This window comes from Choristoneura fumiferana, chromosome 23, assembly GCF_025370935.1.
Source record: "Choristoneura fumiferana chromosome 23, NRCan_CFum_1, whole genome shotgun sequence".
NCBI lineage: Eukaryota > Metazoa > Arthropoda > Insecta > Lepidoptera > Tortricidae > Choristoneura > Choristoneura fumiferana.
The window spans coordinates 2271736-2293468 of NC_133494.1; the positions used below are offsets into that span (position 1 = coordinate 2271736).

General features: G+C 37.5%; 2 protein-coding genes across 8 annotated transcripts; both read left to right on the top strand.

Annotated features, from left to right (window-relative positions):
• Positions 1-817: 817 nt before the first annotated feature.
• LOC141440683 (uncharacterized) lies at positions 818-6596 on the top strand. Of its 2 annotated transcripts, XM_074105212.1 has the most exons (5): positions 818-932; positions 2323-2512; positions 3207-3424; positions 5366-5602; positions 5699-6596. In XM_074105212.1, the coding sequence occupies exons 1-5, from the start codon at positions 818-820 to the stop codon at positions 6172-6174; spliced, it is 1236 nt and encodes a 411-aa protein (XP_073961313.1). In that variant the 3' UTR covers positions 6175-6596. The 2 variants fall into 2 exon arrangements, with proteins under 2 accessions (XP_073961313.1, XP_073961312.1); XM_074105211.1 differs by having other exon boundaries at positions 5366-6596.
• An 8506-nt stretch (positions 6597-15102) lies between these two features.
• LOC141440708 (uncharacterized) lies at positions 15103-19248 on the top strand. Of its 6 annotated transcripts, none has more exons than XM_074105247.1 (5): positions 15103-15131; positions 16506-16735; positions 17013-17208; positions 17515-17729; positions 18421-19248. In XM_074105247.1, the coding sequence occupies exons 2-5, from the start codon at positions 16618-16620 to the stop codon at positions 19125-19127; spliced, it is 1236 nt and encodes a 411-aa protein (XP_073961348.1). In that variant the 5' UTR covers positions 15103-15131; positions 16506-16617; the 3' UTR covers positions 19128-19248. The 6 variants fall into 6 exon arrangements, with proteins under 6 accessions (XP_073961348.1, XP_073961352.1, XP_073961350.1 ...); XM_074105251.1 differs by having other exon boundaries at positions 15109-15131; positions 16547-16735; XM_074105249.1 differs by having other exon boundaries at positions 15111-15167.
• Positions 19249-21733: the final 2485 nt, after the last annotated feature.

Genomic DNA, 21733 nt, shown 5'->3' on the forward strand with positions numbered 1-21733 from the left:
GCCTATTGCTTACCTTAGGAAATCTCTATGTATATACTTGTGTTTTCTGTACTGCTTACTGTGTTGGTGTGCAATAAAGAGTTATTGTATTGTATTGTATTGTTGTAATGCGGCCAGCATCATGGGAACCCTGCCACAGGCAGATCTTTCAGACTTTTGTTTTTATAGTAACATGTATATTTCAAAATTAAATGTAATTTCGCACATGAATTTCGAAAAACTCAAAGGTGCGAGCCAGGGTTTGAACCCACGATCCTCAGCTTGAGAGGCGATAGAACTAGACCACCACGAGCTTTACGGTGAAGGAAAACATCGTGAGGAAACCTGGACAAACCTGCGAGGGTATTCAACGTGTGAGGTTCCCAATCCGCACTGGGCTCGCGTGGGGACTAGGTATTCGTATGGCCCAAGCCCTGTCATTCTGAGAGGAGGCTTGTGCCCAGCAGTGGGACGTATATAGGCTGGAATGGTGTGTATTTAGTTAAGGTTTCTTAGGTTAGTTCTCTTTGTCTTCTTTTTAACTGTTAAATTAATGTTTTTTTTGCACAGACGGCATTACATTTATCCATCAAATAAAATAAAATAAATTAAAAGATATCTGCGTCCTTATTCCTTATAATTTTTACAGCTTATTTAACACCCCTTGTAAACTAAATATGTACTTATCGTTGTGTAGACTTTAGCCTAGCAGTGGGATGGGACATCAATCCAGGCTACATAATAAATTTGTTGAGTCTCCTTTCAATTAGTTTAGAGCAGATCGAGGGTAGTTTATTCTAAATCTATGATACTCTGTGGTTTATCTGTCATTGCAGTAATGATGGAGACACTTCAGAAGTTCGGCCTGAAGCACCATGACTTACCGACAATGCTTTGGAATGTGACTGTACTTCTTAGGATCTTGGCTCTGGACGTCGATGGAAGAAACACAAGTTAGTTAGATTCAGTTACAGAATTAATAAATAATTAAGAAGAAAATGAATAATTATATCTTTCCGTTACTTTTTAACACTTTCGTGTTTTCAATATCGTTCTTCGTTAATTTACAAACCCGTTTTTTTTTTAATATTGTAAAATACTCGAACAGCGAAGTTAGATTGGACATAATGAGGGCTACCGCGTATGAATTCGCCGCTAGAGGCGCTAGTGTAGCGTGAGGTCTCCGAATGTCAAATCTCGTGAGCTACGTGGTTTATTTTATAATTAGAATAATTTTGTGAATATTTTGCAATATCTGAAAATTAATTATGACAAATATGCGTACCGGGGCAATGAATGTCTGTGTTTTGAGACAGTTTTTGTCTTTCGGAAACCTTTGTCCTCCTTTTTTCCGAACAAAACGGGGACTATGCAACACTTTGGCATGCTCGATATTTTTATGGTACGGTTTTAAGGTGTATTAAATATGATTTTAATCTAACTTTGTTTTCACGCCCGACTTTAAAGCCTACTTAAAACCTCACGCAACAGTGCCATCTAGTGAGACAAAAAAGATAGCCCTCATTGTCCATTCTACCTGCCAGTAACTTTATTCATTATAATATATTATATTATCAGATATATCCGATTTGATCTCATTATTAGTGGTGTCACAGCAAATTAAATAATTCATGTTCCGAATTCAAATCTAATTTCTGCCTCCTATGAAATATGAAAGTCTTGGAGATAAGACTTTTCTCACACTTATTGGAGAACCAATCTTGGCTTTGGAATAGGTGTGATAAATATAGATGTACAACAAGAGCTTAAAACGAGCCATTTTACCTGAGACGTTCATATAGCCACCCGAGCCGGTACGGCGAGGGTAGGTAGACACTTCGAGGGGAAATGGGTTTAATGCTCGAGTTTTACACTCTGCTTTTCACTTTGATTGAGAAGAAATTAAATAGCAACAGCGGAAACAATTGTTCACTCACTAGGAACCTTTTATTTTTCATGTATTTTTATATAGATAATTATACATTTTTAATTTTATTGATTTATTTTGATTGATTTTTAGTTTTAAGTACATAAAATAAAAGTTATTAAAAAAATATATAGAAACTTTTTTGGTTGTGTCTGTTGACCTTGGTCTTAGACGAAGATTTTACTTTATGCACTAGAGCATAAAAAGAAATTTGATGCCGCCTAGATCCAGCATAAATACCAACCTTACGAGCATGAGAAGTGAAAAAGATATTTAACGAGTAATTAGTTTCGTCGTAATGTTACAAGTATTCGGACTCTTTTTTTACTCTTTGGTAGGTAGTAGCAATCCAAAGGACCCAGAAAAGTAGACAAATATTAACGACTTTGCAACTATAACCTTATTTCTGTTTTCAGACATCTCTCCATTTATCTACTTGTTTATGGCGATCACGTTTGCTTTCTACTTCTACACTTACCACTTGTCAACAGTTTGGTTCATTTTCTGGCACGGTGGTGGCGAGTTGTTGTTTAACATAATTCTTTTCTCGCTCGGTATTAGTAGTCTTATCGGAGTCATTAAGCTCATATACATGTATTTCAACAGGTAAGAGCTTTAGTCAATTAAATGTTTAATTTAATAAAATGGAAAAAAAAGACTTCCGTTTTTTAAGGCAGTCGTAGAGAAAAGGCATGTAGTGTTTATGGCTACTGTTCATACATCGCATGCTCTTTACCATGTTTAGACAATCCCAAAAGCCTAAAGCCTTTAGGTGGATGTCACTTGCAAAGCATTTTTTTCTACATTTTAAATTAGATTAAAAAAATACATAGTTCCCGCGGGATTGCGAGGATTAATTATACGCGGACGGAGCGCGGGCAACAGCTAATACAGAAATTAGTAAAAATAAATTGTTGGTAAAAATTTCATTTTCAATTACAAGCTTTTTTTGCTGATTGTACTTTTGTTGACTGTGCTTGTATTGTCACCCAAACTACATTTGCATACCAAATTTCAAGTCGATGCCATTACCGTTGAAGAGTTCCGTCCTGTAAAGACGATCCTGGCCAGACTACCAGATTATTGTATTGTCACGCAAGTTTACATACGTATACCAAATTACAAGTCAATCCGACTACTGGAAGTTGGTCGAATTTAACAGACAGACATACAGACAGACAACGGACAGGTGAAACTAAATAAAAGCTCGTAAAAACTTATTAACTATAATGTTTTATAGTTCATTGGTAAGGACGCAATGCAAAAAATACGAGTAATACCAGAATCATTAAATTTTTAGGAAGAAACTTCAGAAAATAGTAGCAGAATACCTTCTGTGCGATGATTCTGTAGTCCCTGGAAGCCGATTGGCGGAAAATATCATGATGACTCTCAGGAAAGTGAAGAGACGCGCTGCGATTTTTTGGTTGGTCATCATCATTAATGGCATAGTTTACGCGACCACGCCCCTCTTGACTCCAGGCAGGCACCTGATGGAGGACAAGCAGATACTGTGGGGTAAGATGCTGAGTTGATTATGGTGATGAATTAATTAGATGTGCAGGTTGTTGCAGCAAAAAGAGCCCACCCAGTGGCACCCTGCAGTGGGTGTAGTAACTTATTTACAATTTTACTAATACCTATGTATTATAAAGCTAAAGTGACCATATTAAATGATATTGTAACGGATAACTCACATTTAAAATCGACTTTAGCTAGACATGTTTCGGGCTAATACGTAGCACTTCTTCCTCTCTCTTCTTTGTCGGATACTCTTGGCAGAGCAGTCGTGGTCACGTAGCACGTCGAACAATTCTAGCACTTCTTCCTAGCAATGCTGCTCGCGCTGCTCCTAGGAAGAAGGGCTACAAATTAGTCCGAAACATATCGAGCTAAACTATATTTAAGACGTGAGTTATTCGTTACAATATCATTTCATATGAGTGAGTCTCACGGTAGTTTCATGTTCTAAAGTGATGTTTGTTTTTTGTATGTTTCGCTTTCACGCCTTAAATATTCAGTGTTAAGTGTTTTCTAGATTTTTTATTAATTTATACAGATTAAAAATTATAAAAAAACTAGCTTTTACCCGCGGCTTCGCACGCGTAAACTATTCGGTCTGGTAGTTGCAATTGAAATTTTCGGGATTTTATAAAATTCCCTGGAAATTTTCCAAAATTATATCGTGGCCTTCATTGAGGTGTGTTGTGAATAACTGTACAAAATTGTAGACTCTAAACCCAGTGCTAAAATTACAAAATTTTTCCTTATCCAAATTCAAATTCATATCATTTATTCAGTAAATAGGCCGCAATGGGCACTTTTACACGTCATTTTTTAAATACCAGCACTTTCGGAAAGACCATCATTGCCAAGAAGAATGCGCCGCAAGAAGCTTGGCAGAAAGTAATTTTTTCAATATAAAATAATTACAAATAAAATACTTAAAAACTACAGTAAGTATACAATTAAAGAAAAAATTACAAAATAAAAATAACAATAATACACGGATGTATGGGTCCTTAGTTACAAAACTATCCCGTGGAAATATCGGGATAAAAAGTAGCGTATGTGTTATTCCAGACGTCCGGCTACCTACATACCAAATTTCATGCCTCTAAGCCCAGCGGTTGTTATTTCGAGATTTTTATCCCTATTCCGTGGGAATATCGGAAAAAAGTAAGCCTATGTGTTATTCAGAGGTCCAGCTACCTACATACCAAATTTCATGGCTCTAAGCCCAGTGGTTGTTATTTCGAGATTTTATCCTAGTTATCCCGTAGGAATATCGGGTCAAAAGTCACTTAAGTTGTTATTCCAGATGTTCAGTTACCTACATACCAAATTTCATGACTCTAAGCCCAGCGGTTGTTATTTCGAGATTTTATCCCTATCCCGTGGGAATATCGGAATAAAAAGTAGCCTATGTGTTATTCCAGAGGTCCAGCTACCTACATACTAAATTTCATGACTCTAAGCCTAGCGGTTGTTATTTCGAGATTTTATCCCTATCCCGTGGAATATCGGGATAAAAAAGTATCCTATGTTTTAATCCAGGTTATAAACTAACTTTCCGCCAAATTCATCCAATCCGTCTAGCCGTTTAAGCGTGAAAAAGTAACAAACATACTCACTCACTCACTCACTCACTCACAAACTTTCACATTTATAATATTAGTAGGATATATAGAAACTTTTTTGTTTGTGGCTATTTGCTGTGACCTAATTGCCTTGGTCTTAGACGGAGATTTTACTTTATGCACTAAAGCATAAAAAAGTCATTTTATGACGCCTAGATCCAGCATAAACACGAACTTTATCAGAATGAGAAGTAAAAAAAATATTAAGGCACTCGCGTGCATGCGATAAAAATGAGGTATCCTATGAATATCAATTTGATCTTGGAGACACAATCGTTGACATAAGTATACAATTTTGCTTACAAGAACTTTTTTTCAGGCCTAGAGCCGATGTTCGAGTCTCCAAACTACGAAATAGCTTTCACAGCGGAGTTTTTCGCCGTATTTCTCTCAGTATATGCTCCAGCCAACATCACAGGACTTCTCATCATCATGGTCGGCTATACTGAAGCACAGATGCTGGCTCTGAGTCAGGAGTTACTTCATCTCTGGAATGACGCCCAAAATAACTACCAGCGTACGCTTCAACATGCAAAGTTACCGACTGGAACCTGCAGTAGGATATCTAGCCTCCTCACTTCAGAACCTAAACAATTCAACGATCCAGCTTTAAAAAAGAAATCAAGCGTAACTTCTGTCATTTTTGTTACAGAGCATAAGGACAAAACGATTAATGACTTTATTAAACAGCGTTTAGTGAGTATAATGAAAATGCATGCAATTAATATAAATCTTATTAAAACAGTTGAAAACATATTTCAAAGCGCGATTGCCATAGAGTTTTGTTTACTCTCTGGAGGGCTCATAGCAGAGTTGTTGGGCGGTTTAGAAAACACGTATGTTCAAGTGCCATTTGCTTTGGTACAAGTGGCTATGGATTGTATAACAGGGCAGAAACTAGTAGATGCTAACACGATGTTTGTTGAAGCCATTTACGACTGTAAGTGGGAAAACTTTGGCGTGAGCAATATGAAGTTGGTAGCGGTCATGCTCCAGAATGCACAGAAGACTATGAAGTTATCCGCGGGTGGTGTTAATAATTTGAACTATTCAACCCTTATGTCTGTGATCAGATCTATTTATTCAGCTTACACCGCTCTTCGATCAACTATGAATAAACACAATTAAACGAATTTAAATTGAAGATATGTATTGATGTTTGCTTTATCTTTTTTATCTTCAGAAACTTCTCTGCTTCAAATACGCATTTTAGAAATATGTCCAAAGGAAAGGAAGACATCTTAATTTTTCGCTAGACGATCGAAACATTAATTTAAGTTTGTGTAAATTATAAAAATAGAAAATTTTAATTCTAGTAGGTATTTTAGGCAGATATGCAGGATATCTTACTTTTTAATTAGATTATAATTTCATATCCAACAATTGTGGCTATACCCTACCGGGGTGCATAAATATTTTAAGTTCTAGAATAAGTCTTATGTACTTTATGTTTTTGCCAAATAAATGAATACTGAATACTGAACAATTAAAATTGATGAGCTATTCAGCTCCCGATGAAATTGCAAAACATTCTAAAACGGACGCCTTTACCGAAGAAGGTCATTATAACTTTCAGTACACTACGGCACAATAATAGCTGTTTTTTTGGTAAAAGACTACAGAAAATACATACATACTTAGAGGAGCTGTTGAAATATAGGTTTTTAATGAATGTGTAGTGTATTTAACCAGGCAGAAACGTATTGATGCTAATGCAGCGTTGGCTGAGCCAATTTATAGTCAAAGTCAAAGTCAAAATATCTTTATTCAATTTAGGCTATAACAAGCACTTATGAATGTCAAAAAAAAACTACCACCGGTTCGGAAAAGCCTCTGTTGAGAAGAATCCGGCAAGAAACTCAACGAGGTATATTTTTTAAACAGATTTACATATTATTAAATGATTTCTATACATCACAAGTATTTAACACAACTTTATTTTTAACACAGTAGGTTCGCTATTTGAAGGGATCGCCAATGCGGATCGAAACTATTTCCAAATATATATTAGTAGGTAAATAATTATTATTGATAGAGCTTGAGTACGAAAGTTGGCTATGGAATATATCGTCATGCTGCAGAACGTGGAAAAGACCATAGAGGTGTCGGAGGGAAATCAAAATGTAGAACTTGCGTTCGTGATAAATTCTATTCATTAGGCTTAAACTATTATGAACCAGAACAGCAAGAATAATTATGATGAACAATATCTGTAATGATTTATTATGAACAAGAGCCATTAATGCGATGATGAAGTTCTATATATTTTAATAAAGGCTTTCACATTACTTGTTGTTGTTTACTTATCACTAAATTCGTGCACCTTATATCGTTAAAGATTACTTTAAACCGCTTGTTTTGTCATTTCACCGCAAACTCATATTTTATATAAAAAAACACGTCAAAGTTTCAAACTTTTCGTCGCTTCACTCACTTCCCTTTGGTTATTTTTTTAGCTTGAAAACTTCTTGATCCATGATCCATGGTCCCAAAAAAAAATGAGTTTGTGGTGAAATGACAAAACACGCCTCCATTCTTTTTTCATGTTCTCCAGCATATAACGAAACCAGTAATTAATTATCAGTTTTCTTGAACAAATCTCTCAACAGAAATTAGAAGGTTTGGTAAATTTTCAGTACTTTGAAGGACATTTTCTCCAAACAGGTTGAGTTTGGGCAGCTAAAAAAAAATATGTGTCCGTTATTTTAGACTACTCTATAACATATATCAAAATAAATCAAATCGGAGTCGGACAGTTGGGTACCCTTCCTTGTTAGTCCGCTAACTAGCAGAAATAAAAAATGGCGGCAGCATAATATGCATTAATAATACACCATTAATATTAATAGGGTATTAGTAGGACGAATTCTACTATTATTATAAATGTGAAATTGTATGAGGGTTTGTTTGTTTCTTACTCCTTCACGCTAAAAAGGCTGCATGGATTTGTATAAAATTTGGTATGTAAACAGCTACTTAAAAGTACGAGTAGCACATAGGTTATATATACAACGTTAATGAATTCCATGATACCTATTAGTTTTGAGAATTCATATGAGATTTTTAGCGATATTACAACTGCTAGACCAAGCTGCGGGTAAATGTTAGTATCAAATACATATTAATTAGTTACTTTTAAAATAGAGAGTAAGTAGTCATTTTTAATATACGAAATTTTTATTGAAAGCGCGGTTAAAACCTCTAATTAACTATTAAAAAGACGTTAATTTGTACAATGTCAAAGCATGAGTCAATCGAAGATTTCCAACAAAAAAAGGTGGAATTACTTAGTGAAAAGTATTTCGTTTAATTTAGTTTTAGATTTTTTAATGTTTCGAATTACTAGGTATACAATGTGTGTTTCTCGATTTCCGTTAACTTCGACAGACCAAATCGAATAAAGCATCACACATTATTAAAGGTTAAATTACAAAATTCACAAACTTGATGAGTGCCATTGACTCACTCTTTTAACCTTCTTTTGCTAAATATGTATGAATTAACGACACTTCCGTTACGGGCTTTTAAAAGCGTCCTAGATTAAGAACTTTTAGGACCTAACTACATACGCTAGCTGGCGCGGGTACACGGGGCACGGGAACAGTTAGCGCTGCCACAAAATAAATAATTATGGCCACAAAACAGATAGGTACAGAAATCAATCTACATACAAAGTGCGCTCGAGCAATCATTATCACGGACACGATATCTCGGACCGGTTGGGACCAGTGCGAGCGCGAGTGCCATCCGCTTGAGACACGCGTCTGTGAACTTTTTTGTGCAATAATGGGGAATGCGAATTTATTACACTTTAAATATAATAATCTGCATTTCGCCAATGTCCAAATCGTCGCAAGATATTTTCTGTGACAACCATATCGAAAGCACAAATTGAGACATGGATGCACAGAAACTAGAAAAGAGATTCAGCACTGGGAATCGAACCCAGGTCCTCAGCATTCCGTGCTGCGTGCTATAACCCCTACACCACTACTGGACAACAAGAGTTGGAAATATTTGAAAATATTAGAAAGTTTGGGTGGAAGCATCACGACCTGTCCACAATCCTGTGGAACATCGCTTTCATGTTGCGCCTGCTCACGTTGAACGTGGATGGTCGCCACAAGAAACGTTAGTAGGTATATCATCATACACTTAAACTAGTTTAGGTACTAATTTCATTTGGAACTCGAAAAATATAGTTTTTTTTTCTTTCTCATTTGAATCTTCAGGTAAACGAAGAAATCGACGAGTCCCGAGCGACATTAACATTCAAGTTCAACCCTCGACAAGACAGTTAATAGATTCCTATTTTTATACTTTCTACCCGACTGCCTGAAGAAGGGCTTGGAAGGGATGGGAGGGGATGTTTTTCTAGCATATATATTGCAGACTGAGATCTATTTTTTTGATCGCCTAAACGGCAGAACTAGGGCTGAACGGTTATCAACGTGTGGGCTATCATTAAATTTGTCAAAACTGTCGGAGTAGCATAGAGTATAAAATATATATATGTAGAATTATGAGTATGGTCCTTGTATGGTCATTACTGTGTGGTTTTATTAAGGATTGGCATTATAGCACTTACGAAACGCCAGTGTTGCCATGCGTGGCGCGCTGACAGAGCCTGAGATCTGGACGCGGAAAAGCGATCGTCAATTGTCAGTTTGTAAAGAAGTCTGGCCCGAGTCGACAGTCTCAGGAACTGTTACGCGTTTCTTTTATTAATATCAAATCAAATATAAAAAAACTATAGTACTAAAATAATATGTTTAAATAATACAAACGTACAAACACATACACACTTTCGCATTTATAATATTAGTATGGATGGATACCAGCGTTGTCTTACTATACTATCTCATTGCGCATGATGCGGAATAATCACATAGACTTCACTTGCAAAAGAGTCTTTTTTATTTGACTGGATGGCAAACGAGCAAGTGGGTCTCCTGATGGTAAGAGATCACCACCGCCCATAAACATCTGCAACACCTGGGGTATTGCAGATGCTTTGCCAACCTCTAGGTTGCGCTAGGGCCTCTAGGCCTGAAATGGGCCAGTAACTCCACGCCGAAATACTACAGTGCAAGCACTGCTGCTTCACGGCAGGATTAGCGAGCAAGATGGTGGTAGCAATCCGGGCGGACCTTGCACAAGGTCCTAGCACCTGCTGTCACGACTCGATGTTAATTCTTGCACCAAGTAGTTAATCAAAAATAAATAGTTTGAAAGCAAATTGTTTCTTTTCCTCCTTCCACCCTCGAAAGTCCTCGAGTGGCGACCGCGAACTGGAAGACGAAGCGTTGGCAGGCCTCCCACCAGGTGGACTGACGACATCGTGAGAGTTATGGGAAACCGGTGGATGCACGTGGCGAGTTGTCGTTCATTATAGCGTTGTTCAGCAGTGGACGTCTTCCGGCTGATGATGATGATGATGAATCTGTTTCTAGGCCCAGCACACATGGTGAAACGCAACTGCAACTTCTAGGTACTTTTCAGTTTCATTTGAGTTTATGCCATAGACTCCTTTGGATTATTCGGAACTCATTCTTTTTTGCACGAACTATGAGTCCATCCATGCCACGTCTATAGCACAGAGTACTTTTTTCTTTTTTTTTTTTAATGCCACGTCAATAATTGTATTATTGGCAAAGGCAATAGGCCTATACAGACGTGCATATTATTCTCTTTTTTCTTTTATTTATATTTTGTGTAGTTAAGGTATATTTTTATGTTGTAAATTACTAGTTTTGTGTATTGTAAAAAAATGTTTTAGTTGTCGAGTTCACTGCTGTTGTGTTCTTTTAACTCTTAAATGGTTCCAACGGAAGACCAGCGTCGGCCGCAAGGTTGACATCATGCTGAGTTGGGACCATTTCGTGACAAAATTTATTTCCTTTTTTCTTTTTCTTTTATTTGTAAAAATTTCACGAATAAATGTTTTTCTTTCTTTCTTTCTTTCTTTCTGAGAGACCACACATGACGCAACCAGTTTGAAACCGGTTTGAAACATGTTGCTGAACTGATTTCAGTTCAAATTCAAATGGCGGCAAAAATCGGCGTGCAGGAAACTCGTGTTTGCGTTTCATCGGCTGACGACGGCTGACGACGAAGATTAAACAATCCATGAATTTTCTATCAGTTTCTTTTAACTCTTTGGCAGCCACAAACATACGGCAGTTGATATTCTTTTCAATGTAGGGATGTATCCACACACTTCTTCGTTTACGCCATCTTTGTCGAAGATACAAATACAGAAACATAAGTAACTCTTCATCACTTGAACCAGACATTTTGTAGACGTCTGCTCTCAAAACAGAAATGATTGTGAATAATTTTATCACATTGTGGTTGCGGCATGTGTGGAAAAAAATTGAAACTGGTTTCAAACCAATAATTTCAAAAGGGTTTCGTTGCAGTGGCGTTTCACCGTGTGTGCTGGCCCTTATTGTTAAGTATTGAATTTTCTGCTACATCTGGGAGTGGACCTTGCGCGGGACAAAGGCCCCCGACGCAGAAACACGGGTCTTGTGAGTTTGACCTCAATGTCTGTCTGACTGTGTGACATCGGAACTCTTAAACGGTTGAACCGATTTCAATGCAATTTTTGACGAGAAAGATAGTTTGTTGCGGTGGTTCTTCGCTGTATTTCATTAAAATTGGTTCAGCCGTTTTTAAAATATTTAACTTATTTACGAAATTTTTATTTAATAAGTAATTACATACAAAATATCCATAGGACTAAAACTACTATTAAATTAACTACTATTATTTAATTAACAAAAACTAAAACTTTGATTAAAAAAGAGAGTTGGGCCTCGTGGCATGGTGCCCATCACGCAGGCAGCATTCCCACGTTGAACTGCGATTTAGATTCTTTGCGCGAGAAAGCTGCCGGCGCGAGGGTTGCCTGTTGCCTCCCTTAACCTACTGCTGAGCTCCCTGTGTAGCTGCAGCGCACCCTTACCCCAAGGACCTAGAGTCTCGACGCCGAAAGCAAAGAAATGATATTGGGCGCCGAAACAGCTATATTTTGTGACCTTGAGGCGTTCCCAGGCGTCTGCCGCCGCCCCCGCACATTTGGTAGTTGCTGGTAGGGAGGACGCCGCCAGGGTATCTATACAGGTAGCGTCCCACACCAGCGCACTTATTTAAGTTGGTGAGTTTATTATTCTAATATTATACAAAATAGTGCAAAGTGCCAGCGGGATACAGCACGGAAACAGATAGTGCTACTTCGAAGGGATTCAAGTTATCCTTAAAGCATCTGAGTGATATGACCAACCTTCCTTTTTTGGAGTTTAGGTACAGTCAAGGGCAAAGATATCGACACGGCCAAAGTTACAAAAATATGCACTTTATGCACTTAACATTAACACCGTGTATACATATTTTTGCAACTATGGCAGTGTCGATATCTTTGCCCTTGACTGTACTCTAATAAAACCTACCCTCCTAAGTTCTTCCTAACGACAATGCTGGATCCATCACTAGGTCAAGATATTTTTCGCAATCCATAATGAAACAAGACTGAGACTGATCCAAGATTTATGAATCGCTGTTTATATTTACACAATAAGTCCCGCCTTGATTGAAATACCTAATAATTATCATAGTTGTCGCAGTGGTGCAATAAAATTGCCTCATGCAATATTAAATTGATTATACCCTGTTAATTACTCTATAATCTCGTGATTATTTTAATAAAAAATGTGTTTTCGGCATCGGCGCAAGTCAAATGCGAGTATGGTTAAGAATCTAAAATGCAGGAGCTAAAGAGCTAGAGCCGAAAATAATTCCCACGCTAGCTCCGTCCCTCCTCACTCCTGCCACCCGCTTATGTTCCAATAACTATATTCATAAAAAGTAATCTAACGACTAAACAAAATGATTTATCTCAGTTGGCTGAATCCTGAACTGTTGTCCTGAATTTTTAACTGCCCGCGAATGAGTTTTTTTTATCAAATCAAAAAGCTGGAAAACGAGCATGCGGGTCACCTGATGGCAAGTGATCACCGCCGCCCATGGACACATACAGCATTATTAGGGCCTCCGGATCTCCCACTCACCTTACGAAGCACAGTAGCAAAACTACTACTTCACGCTGGTATTCTGTGGGAATGTGGTACAAACCCGGTCGAGCCGGCCCATTCGTACTACAGCCAGCAAGAGGTTACAGTAAGGCTCTACCACATCATGTTATGTTTTCTGAGAGCGTATGTTACCTACTTATGAGTGCGTAGGTATGTATGCACCTTTGTCTATTTCTTTTGGTCCTCTCAGTAGCCTAAATAGCTGATCGTTTTCAACATGATTGAGGCAGCATTACATTTATCAAAACTGTCGGAGTGACTTAATAATTCAAAATAATGTCCGCAAAAACAAACCTAATTGAAGGGTCCACGGAAAGAACGTGTCACCTAAGCACCTTTTTTTCAAGTGAATCTCCTGATGGTAAGAGATCACCACCGCCCATAAACATCTGCAACACCAGGGGTATTGCAGATGCGTTGCCAACCAAGAGGCCTAAGATGGGATACCTCACGTGCCAGTAATTTCACCGGCTGTCTTACTCTCCACGCCGAAACACAACAGTGCAAGCACTGCTGCTTCACGGCAGGATTAGCGAGCAAGATGGTGGTAGCAATCCGGGGTTGACCTGCTACCTAGAGAAGGTCCTACCACCTGCATAACTTTTTGAGTTATAGCGGTTTGAAAGTTAGTCATCACCAACAATTACTATGGTAACCATTTCTTTAAAAGTTAAAATTATATATTTTACATTGTTTTCAGATTAATCTCAATTTTAAGAAAAGATATTAATATTAAGGGGCTACCCGAGGTTTTCATCGATTTTTGACAAGTTTTGAATCGTATCTCCTACTTTTGAACTACAGATAGAATTATAAGTCAAACGGCTATTGGTTCTCCAATCTATTATCTCCATTTTTGTCTACCGGATTTTGAAATAAATGAATTTTGAATTTGATTTTGTATGATTTTTTTAAACATTGTCTGAAAAAGCACTTATTTCGTAGCTATATTGACGTGAAAGATCTAACATACCTATACGAATTCTACATATTGGGTTCGTCTTTGACGTCTCTAAAAACTGGTCGAGGGTTTTTATTTGAAACTAACTAACACAAAAGCTATGGCCACAAAACCAGTTTTTAAAATTGTTCAACTTTGATGACAAATATCTCGTAAACAATGAATTTTGAAGTAAATATGAGATACTATATTGCTTAAAGCCGTTGTTGTTAATATAATAAGCTAAAAAAATCATTAGAAAACTACTAAATTCAGATCGAAGGTCATTGGGGCATGGGATCGCCTTAATATATATAATTACTCATATTAATATATTATATTATTGCGTGTTGCGGCAGCCGCCGAGTCGCGTGCTCCTGAGAAGAAGGGCTACGAAATAGCCCGAAACATGTGGAGCTAAACTCGGTTTAAGACGTGAGTTGTTCGTTACAATATCATTTAATTTAAGAAAAGGTGACTACCTAGACACGTTCTTTCCGTGTTCCCTTTATTTAATCCTAATAATATGAGTAGAGCTCTGTTAGCGACCTATATAGCTAGAAATCTGTCATTACCTACTTAAAGTCGGAAGTCGGAATCTGAATAACCTGACATATTAGGAACTTGGCTAACTTCAAAAATGCCCTACTCATAATCGAACCTACTCAGAATCCGAATTAAATAGAAACTGGCAGCATTAGAGTCTTACTTACTCAGATTCTGGCCTAAAACTCAACTGATTTAATACGAATCTGTCCTGGCACGCCTAAAGGAAAGTCGGGACCCATTACGGCTCCCGACTGTTGAAATTTAAGTGACTTGACAGAGTTCTAGAATACTGTACGTATTTCTAGATCATAGATAGGTAGCAATATTTTCTTGGTTTTCAAATTTTTTTTTACGTTTTATGTTAAACTACGTAAAATTTTACGCTTTCAGTTGAGAACTTGTACTGGAGATAGTTATTAAATGCTCAATCACAGCGGAATCAAAGCTGTTTCTATTCATTTTTACTATTAAGGGGAACCCCAAGGTGCAAAGTCAATTGAGTAAGGGGAAAGAATTTGAGAAAATTATCTTAACATGTAATACTGTAAAGAGATAAGATATAACTGTGTGTTTTTGTTTGTAACGGACAAGCAACTACTGAACAGATTTTTAAAATTCCGTGCCTTATATTATTATAGGTATAGCCAATAAATTAAACGAGTATTATTAATTTATTGAATCAGGCGTTACTTGGCGGAGGTCCATATCAATAACTAAATATGAGTATTATTAGCTATATTCTAGCTATATTAATAAAATTATAAACGCTCGACTTTAGCAAAAATTTGCACTCTAAAGTTGAATATTTTGCAAATAAATCGTTGTATTAAAAATCGTCTCCACAACCGCGTAATAATTTTAAAAGACCTATTATTCAACCAACGACACCACATACAATAAGATAAGGTCAAACGAGAAAAAAATAGCACCCAACTTTCGGTCTTCGGAAGGTTAGTTCTACGACTACCCCGAACCGTATTTTTATGGATTCGAATCGTAGCGCGAAGTCGCTCTTAGGTTAGAGGTATAGATTAGGTAATAAATAGTTCTTGTACTATTACGTAATCTATTTTTTGGCAGACGTTATACTATGAGTATCATAAAAGTTAGAAGGGATGTTCCGAAACGCATAAGCGACGCCGCGGGTACAATGTAGGTGTATGATGAAGTCTTTTAACACTGCAGTTATAGTTAATACCCATTCTAAAAAAAACATCTTGATTGCCAATTATTTCAAAAGGCTAGGCGGGCATGCAGGAAAATCCATCCTCCCCCCATCTCAGCCTATATACGTCCCACTGCTGGGCACAGGCCTCCTCTCGGAACAAGAGGGCTTGGGCCATAGTTCCCACGCGGGCCCAGTGCGGATTGGGAACATCACACGCACCATTGAATTGCTTCGCAGGTTTGTGCGCAGGTTTCCTCACGATGTTCTCCTTCACCGCAAAGCTCGTGGTAAATTTCAAATGTAATTCCGCACATGAATTTCGAAAAACTCAGAGGTGCGAGCCGAGGTTTGAACCCACGACCCTCTGCTTGAGAGGCGATAGGTCAAACCACTAGGCTACCACGGCTTCCGGCAGAAAAATAACGTAGCATACCGATATGTGTATTAAAACTTAATTGAAACGAATTACATTTGAAACCGTAAATAAAACATTGAGGAATAGGTAATTAGGAGATTAAATATGTATGATTGAAACGAACTTAAAAATATATTCTTATACAAAAACCTATCGTCCGTGGTGAACGTGCATAATTAACTGTATCCGTCAATTAAACTTAATTAATAGATCAAAATTTCCATCGCTACATACACGTATCTGCATGCTAATGCGACTTGAATTTCTTGACATTACCTATTAATTCTATAGTTACCTTACTTAAATACAAACACTCTGTGATACAAACGAAGAAATCTAAACGCGTGGCGAGACATTTCATACAGAAATCAAGTCAATTTTGAGCACCGATAAAACAACCAGGATGTGGAAGACAATACGCAAATTCGGTATGAGCTATCACGACCTTCCGACGATGATCTGGAACGTGGCAGTGATGCTGCGGCTTGTGAGCCTCCGGATCGACCCACGGAACACTAAACGTAAGTGCATACAACATTTATCAAAAACGAAGAAGATTTCATAGCACGGGCGGGACGGGATTCCAAACCCACATTTTCAGTGGCTTTACACGCCTGTATCCTATCGACTGACCACCGAGGAATCCGACCAACTATTAACTTTTTTATATACAAACGGAGGATACAAACAAGTGGTAAAACAAAAACGCGAGGAAGTTTATCGGCACGCACATTTTCCCGTTGTTACCGTTTTATGCACGATATGGTAACAGGCGCCCTATGTGATTCTTGTTTTCAGCCATCTCAGCCATCCTCTTAATCACAACAGGCGTATGCGTTGTCTGTTACATCTACAACTATCAGATATCGACACTTTGGTTCGTGTTCATCCGCTGCCGGGAGACCGGAGACGTCGTTGCCGCCATGATGGTTCTATCTACAGGAACAACTAGCCTCATAGGGATTACTAAACTTTTCTACATGTATTTACATCAGTAAGTTCAATCAATACTAATAATCTATGACTAAGTGCTTGAAAGCTCAAAATCTAATTGTATGTTTTGTTTAGTTATTCTTCAAAATTATGCGCACTAGTTGCGTTGGTACAACTGTGTGAAATTTGGTGCATTCGCAATGTTTGGTTAACTTTTGGTAGACGCAGTTGGCATACCATTCCAAACAAAATGCGGAAAAGGTATCATGACTTTAAAAGATTTTTGAAGCATTTAAATTTTTAATTCAATAACTTCAGATGACTACTTGTCCAGTAGCAGGGCACTTTAAGACTAAAAAACTCACAGGGAAAAGGTCCAATCGATGGTGGCCGGCTACATTGAATACGACAAGTCTCCAATCGCCCCAGCCACTACCGCGCTCATGACTGGGTCCATGAGGAATGTTAAGAAGCGCGCTCTGCTGTTTGGAGTTTTCTTGATAGGCAACGGGTTTGCGTACAACATACAGCCGCTGTTCAAGTCTGGACGCCACCTAATGGACGATGACCAAATTCTTTACGGTAAGAATGGCTTCATTGACATAACAATTAGAATTGCATTTTTAGATGATTAACTCCCAGAAATTTTTGTTATCGTTATTGGAATTGATGGAACGACCTGGGGTATTTGCAGCTGGAAGAATCGTATCGGGGGTCTCTTGCCTATTTTGAATGGGTTTGTTAATGGACCAGCCAGACACGGAAAACTCCTCAGTTACTTTCTGTATATTGTCGATATGGTTAATTATGATTATATCATCTACTATGTTCTTTATATTATGTAACTACTATTCTTCTATTACCTATGTCCAACAATGGGCGTCCTATGGCTGATTATGATGATGTGGATGATGATGATTCTTTTTTTATTAATTACGTAAAACCGATCAGCCAAATAAGAAGTCTATAAATGTTAAATAACTTCCTATCAAATGAATATTTAATTACAAATAAAATACCATGTCTTACAAAAATCTATGTACCTAACACGTTTGTCTGCACTAGGGTTACTAGATAGCTCTGTGTTGCAGGCTAAAAGACCTAAATAATAGGTATGTCACTAAATTTGAAATTTCAAGTTGAAAGACATGTTTTATTGGCATTATTGTTTTACGTTTATGATATGAAAACTGTAATCAACATCAGGATGATACTACATATTAGGCTGATGCTACATAATATTTTGAATTACTTAGTTTAGTTTTATTCACAGGACTGGAGCCGATGCTGGAAACACCAAATTATCAGATCGCTCTTATCAATATAGTAATATCAGTGAATTTCATATGTTTCATTGTTTCAAATATCACTGGACTTCTGATAATTACCACAGGATACAGCGAGGCAAGATTGCTTGCCCTTAGCCTAGAGATAAAAAATCTCTGGCAAGACGCACTACAATATTACAGAGACAATTTCGACCTTAATTATGAAGAAGATAGTTACGACAAAAGAGCTAAAACAGAACTAAACAAATACATTAAACTTCGCTTATTCACTATACAAAAAAGCCATTCTACCAACATACACCTCGTTAAAAGCATTGAAGACATATTTCGGGATGCAATCGCCGTGGAATTCCTTCTCCTTACATTATCGCTCATAGCTGACCTTCTCGGAGGTTTGGATCACACATATATCATAATGCCTTTTGCTTTGATGCAAGTGGGTGTGGATTGCTTTACTGGACAGAGACTGATGGACGCCAGCCTTGCGTTTGCAGCTGCTGTTTATGATTGCAAGTGGGAGAATTTCGATGCATCAAACAGGAAGACCGTGCAGTTGATGCTACAAATTTCTCAGAAGACTTTGATGCTGTCTGCTGGTGGTGTGACAGCCCTCAGCTTCGGCTGTCTGATGTCCTTGATGAGATCTGTCTACTCAGCGTACACTGCATTGCACTCGTCTATGAATTACTAGAAGAGCTTTGGCCAATTGTTGATGATGTTTGAGATCATTTTATTAGTATCGATTTGTAATTTAGAAGTAATTATGTAATCAAAACATAGAGCTCATTAATAAAATGGCTGTCATTTCGAACACTTAGGTACCTTACTTAAATAAATTGATAGCAAGGTATAAAATACAATGACTTTAATTATAGCTGTTTTAAAGTAACACTAGCCTGTTTGCCCGCGACTCCGTCTGCGTAGAATTCTTTTATCGCTATCCCGCGGGTACTCTTTATGCAATTTTCTGGGAATCAAACTATCTGTATACCGAATTTCATCTAAATCGGTTCAGTGGTTTATTCATGATGAGGAAATAAACAAGCAAACAAACAGACGTTCAAACTTTCGCATTAATAATATTAGTAGGATTTACTGCTTATGTTCTATAAAATCGATTTGACATAGAAATAATGTAACTTCTTTCTTCTGTTCAGTTTTTTCTGCTTCTTGAGCATTTCTTTCTAAAGGGTGCGTATCTAGTTGCATAATTTAATAATAATATTTTTTAAAGTTTGAAGTTTAATTTATTTTTTATTTTAATTTAATTTAAAATTAAGACAACAAATGTTCCAAGAGTTAGTAAACACGAAAATACTTAATAACTACATATGCAAGTGTACAGTAAAAAATAAAATTAAAATTAAACATTGAAAATGGTATACAAATAACCAGTGCCGGTTTTAGCACTCCCAGTGCCCTGGGCGAGATTTCCACGGCGCCCCCAATTTTTGGGAATTTCCTAGTAAGAGTATAGGTTTCACTCAATGAGCGAGAGGATAAAAGGGGCGCCTGTAGCCCTTTATAAGCCCCTTATAAGCCCTTATAAGCGGGCGCCCTTATAAGTCCGGCGCCCTGGGCGGTCGCCCCACCGCGCCCTACCCTAACGCGTTACTGCATATAACCAATGAGATTCATCTTCTGCTGGCAAAGTGGCGCCTGCAAGGCTTAGGTAATACTAGTCATAATTGTTGTTAGTCAATGATCTTTTTTCCCGCCAAAACCGTAATTTTTTCAGAAATTTCGTCTGAACGATTAATGGATTCAGACAAAAAAGAGTAATGACAAACATTACATTATGACTTTTAGCAATTATGCGGCCCAATATTAGACCTAGGTCCGTTATTAAGTGTATGAGTACAGTGTTCCTTTTTTAGAGTTCCTCATAGTGCTTAACCCATTTAAATTGGCTACCTTGTGCACCTAAAGCGGTAGTAAATTCTAAGTCTCTGGTAGGGACGGTGTCAGATTCTTACCCCCTTATTCATAAAACTTAACAAGCCTATGTTAACTAACAAATGCTTTGTCCCTTTCTAACAAATACAAATGTCGAAGTGACAGATAAGGACAAACGAATTTTAGCGGCATTTTAACTAAAATAGGTTTGATTGTCGTTTATGAATAAGGGGGTTAGCTCTTACGGCACTGTTTTTCAACCTTTTTCATGACACCCCTGTTGTTTATTTTTTTTTTTCATGTAGTTTATTTTGTGCCAAATATTATTAATTAACATTTTTTTAATAAATATTTTTACTTATTTTTTTACTGGAGCAGTTTTCGCAGCAACTTATAGGGGTTTCGCGACCCCCTAAAGAGGCTTCGCGACTCACAGGTTGAAAAACACTGTCTTACGGGATCCGATATAACGAGCGAGGTTAAGCTTCAGCTCAGAGGGGCGACTACGTTTAACCAGAAAAAGAGGAATTTTCTTCCTACAATTTCAATTTTACTATTTGCTACTCAAGACTTCAAGCACAAGTCTGCGAAAAATTAGTTTGTCGCGCCCGCGGGAACTATGAGTTTCTGGGATAAAAAGTATCTTGTTCTCCTCAGGCCCTCATATTAACACCGTGTTAAATTTTATCATAAGCGAAAAAAAAGTCCGCTTAGTAAAAACATATGTAATTACCAATATCAACATAAAGTAAAGAAAGCTTTGTGCCTTCATTTTAAATTGATGTTTTGCAAATTTAAAAAATGTTTAGTTAAAAAACCTTGGAATTTGTACGGAGAGTTTAAGCGCTTCATCAACGTTTAAGATGTTCAGTGGGTTGGCCGTATTCCTTTGTAGTTCAGTCGGTACACCTCTGCTGCATATAGCCAAAGGAGCGGGTTTAAATCGCGTCTGGCAATCCGATAATCCTTTTCGTGTTTAAAAAAAAACGGATTTTGCTGAGCTTTAAAACAAATACCTAATATTGCAAAATAGATCATCTTTTTTCCACGAACCCGTGGCTACCCCATCGATGGCCGTCTCGTTTAATCTTCTTAATTGGCAGAGCGCATTGTTAGCACTGTTTCTATGTATATCTACGGATAAAGAAATAATACTTGTATCTGTATACAAAGGCACTGTCTCAGCCATGTACAGTCGAGGAAACTGAATCTAGGACCATGGTGGAACCTTTTCATGATCAATGTCCTTGATTGATTGGCAGATGTATGGAATGTCAATAAGACATCAGCACCACAAAGGTTCCACCCGTACGCCATTCAGTTTCTTTGGCTGTAGGTACGTAACGCAAAGAGGCGACAGATGTGTTGATATAAGAGCTTTTTCAGATTATGCGATCCGAT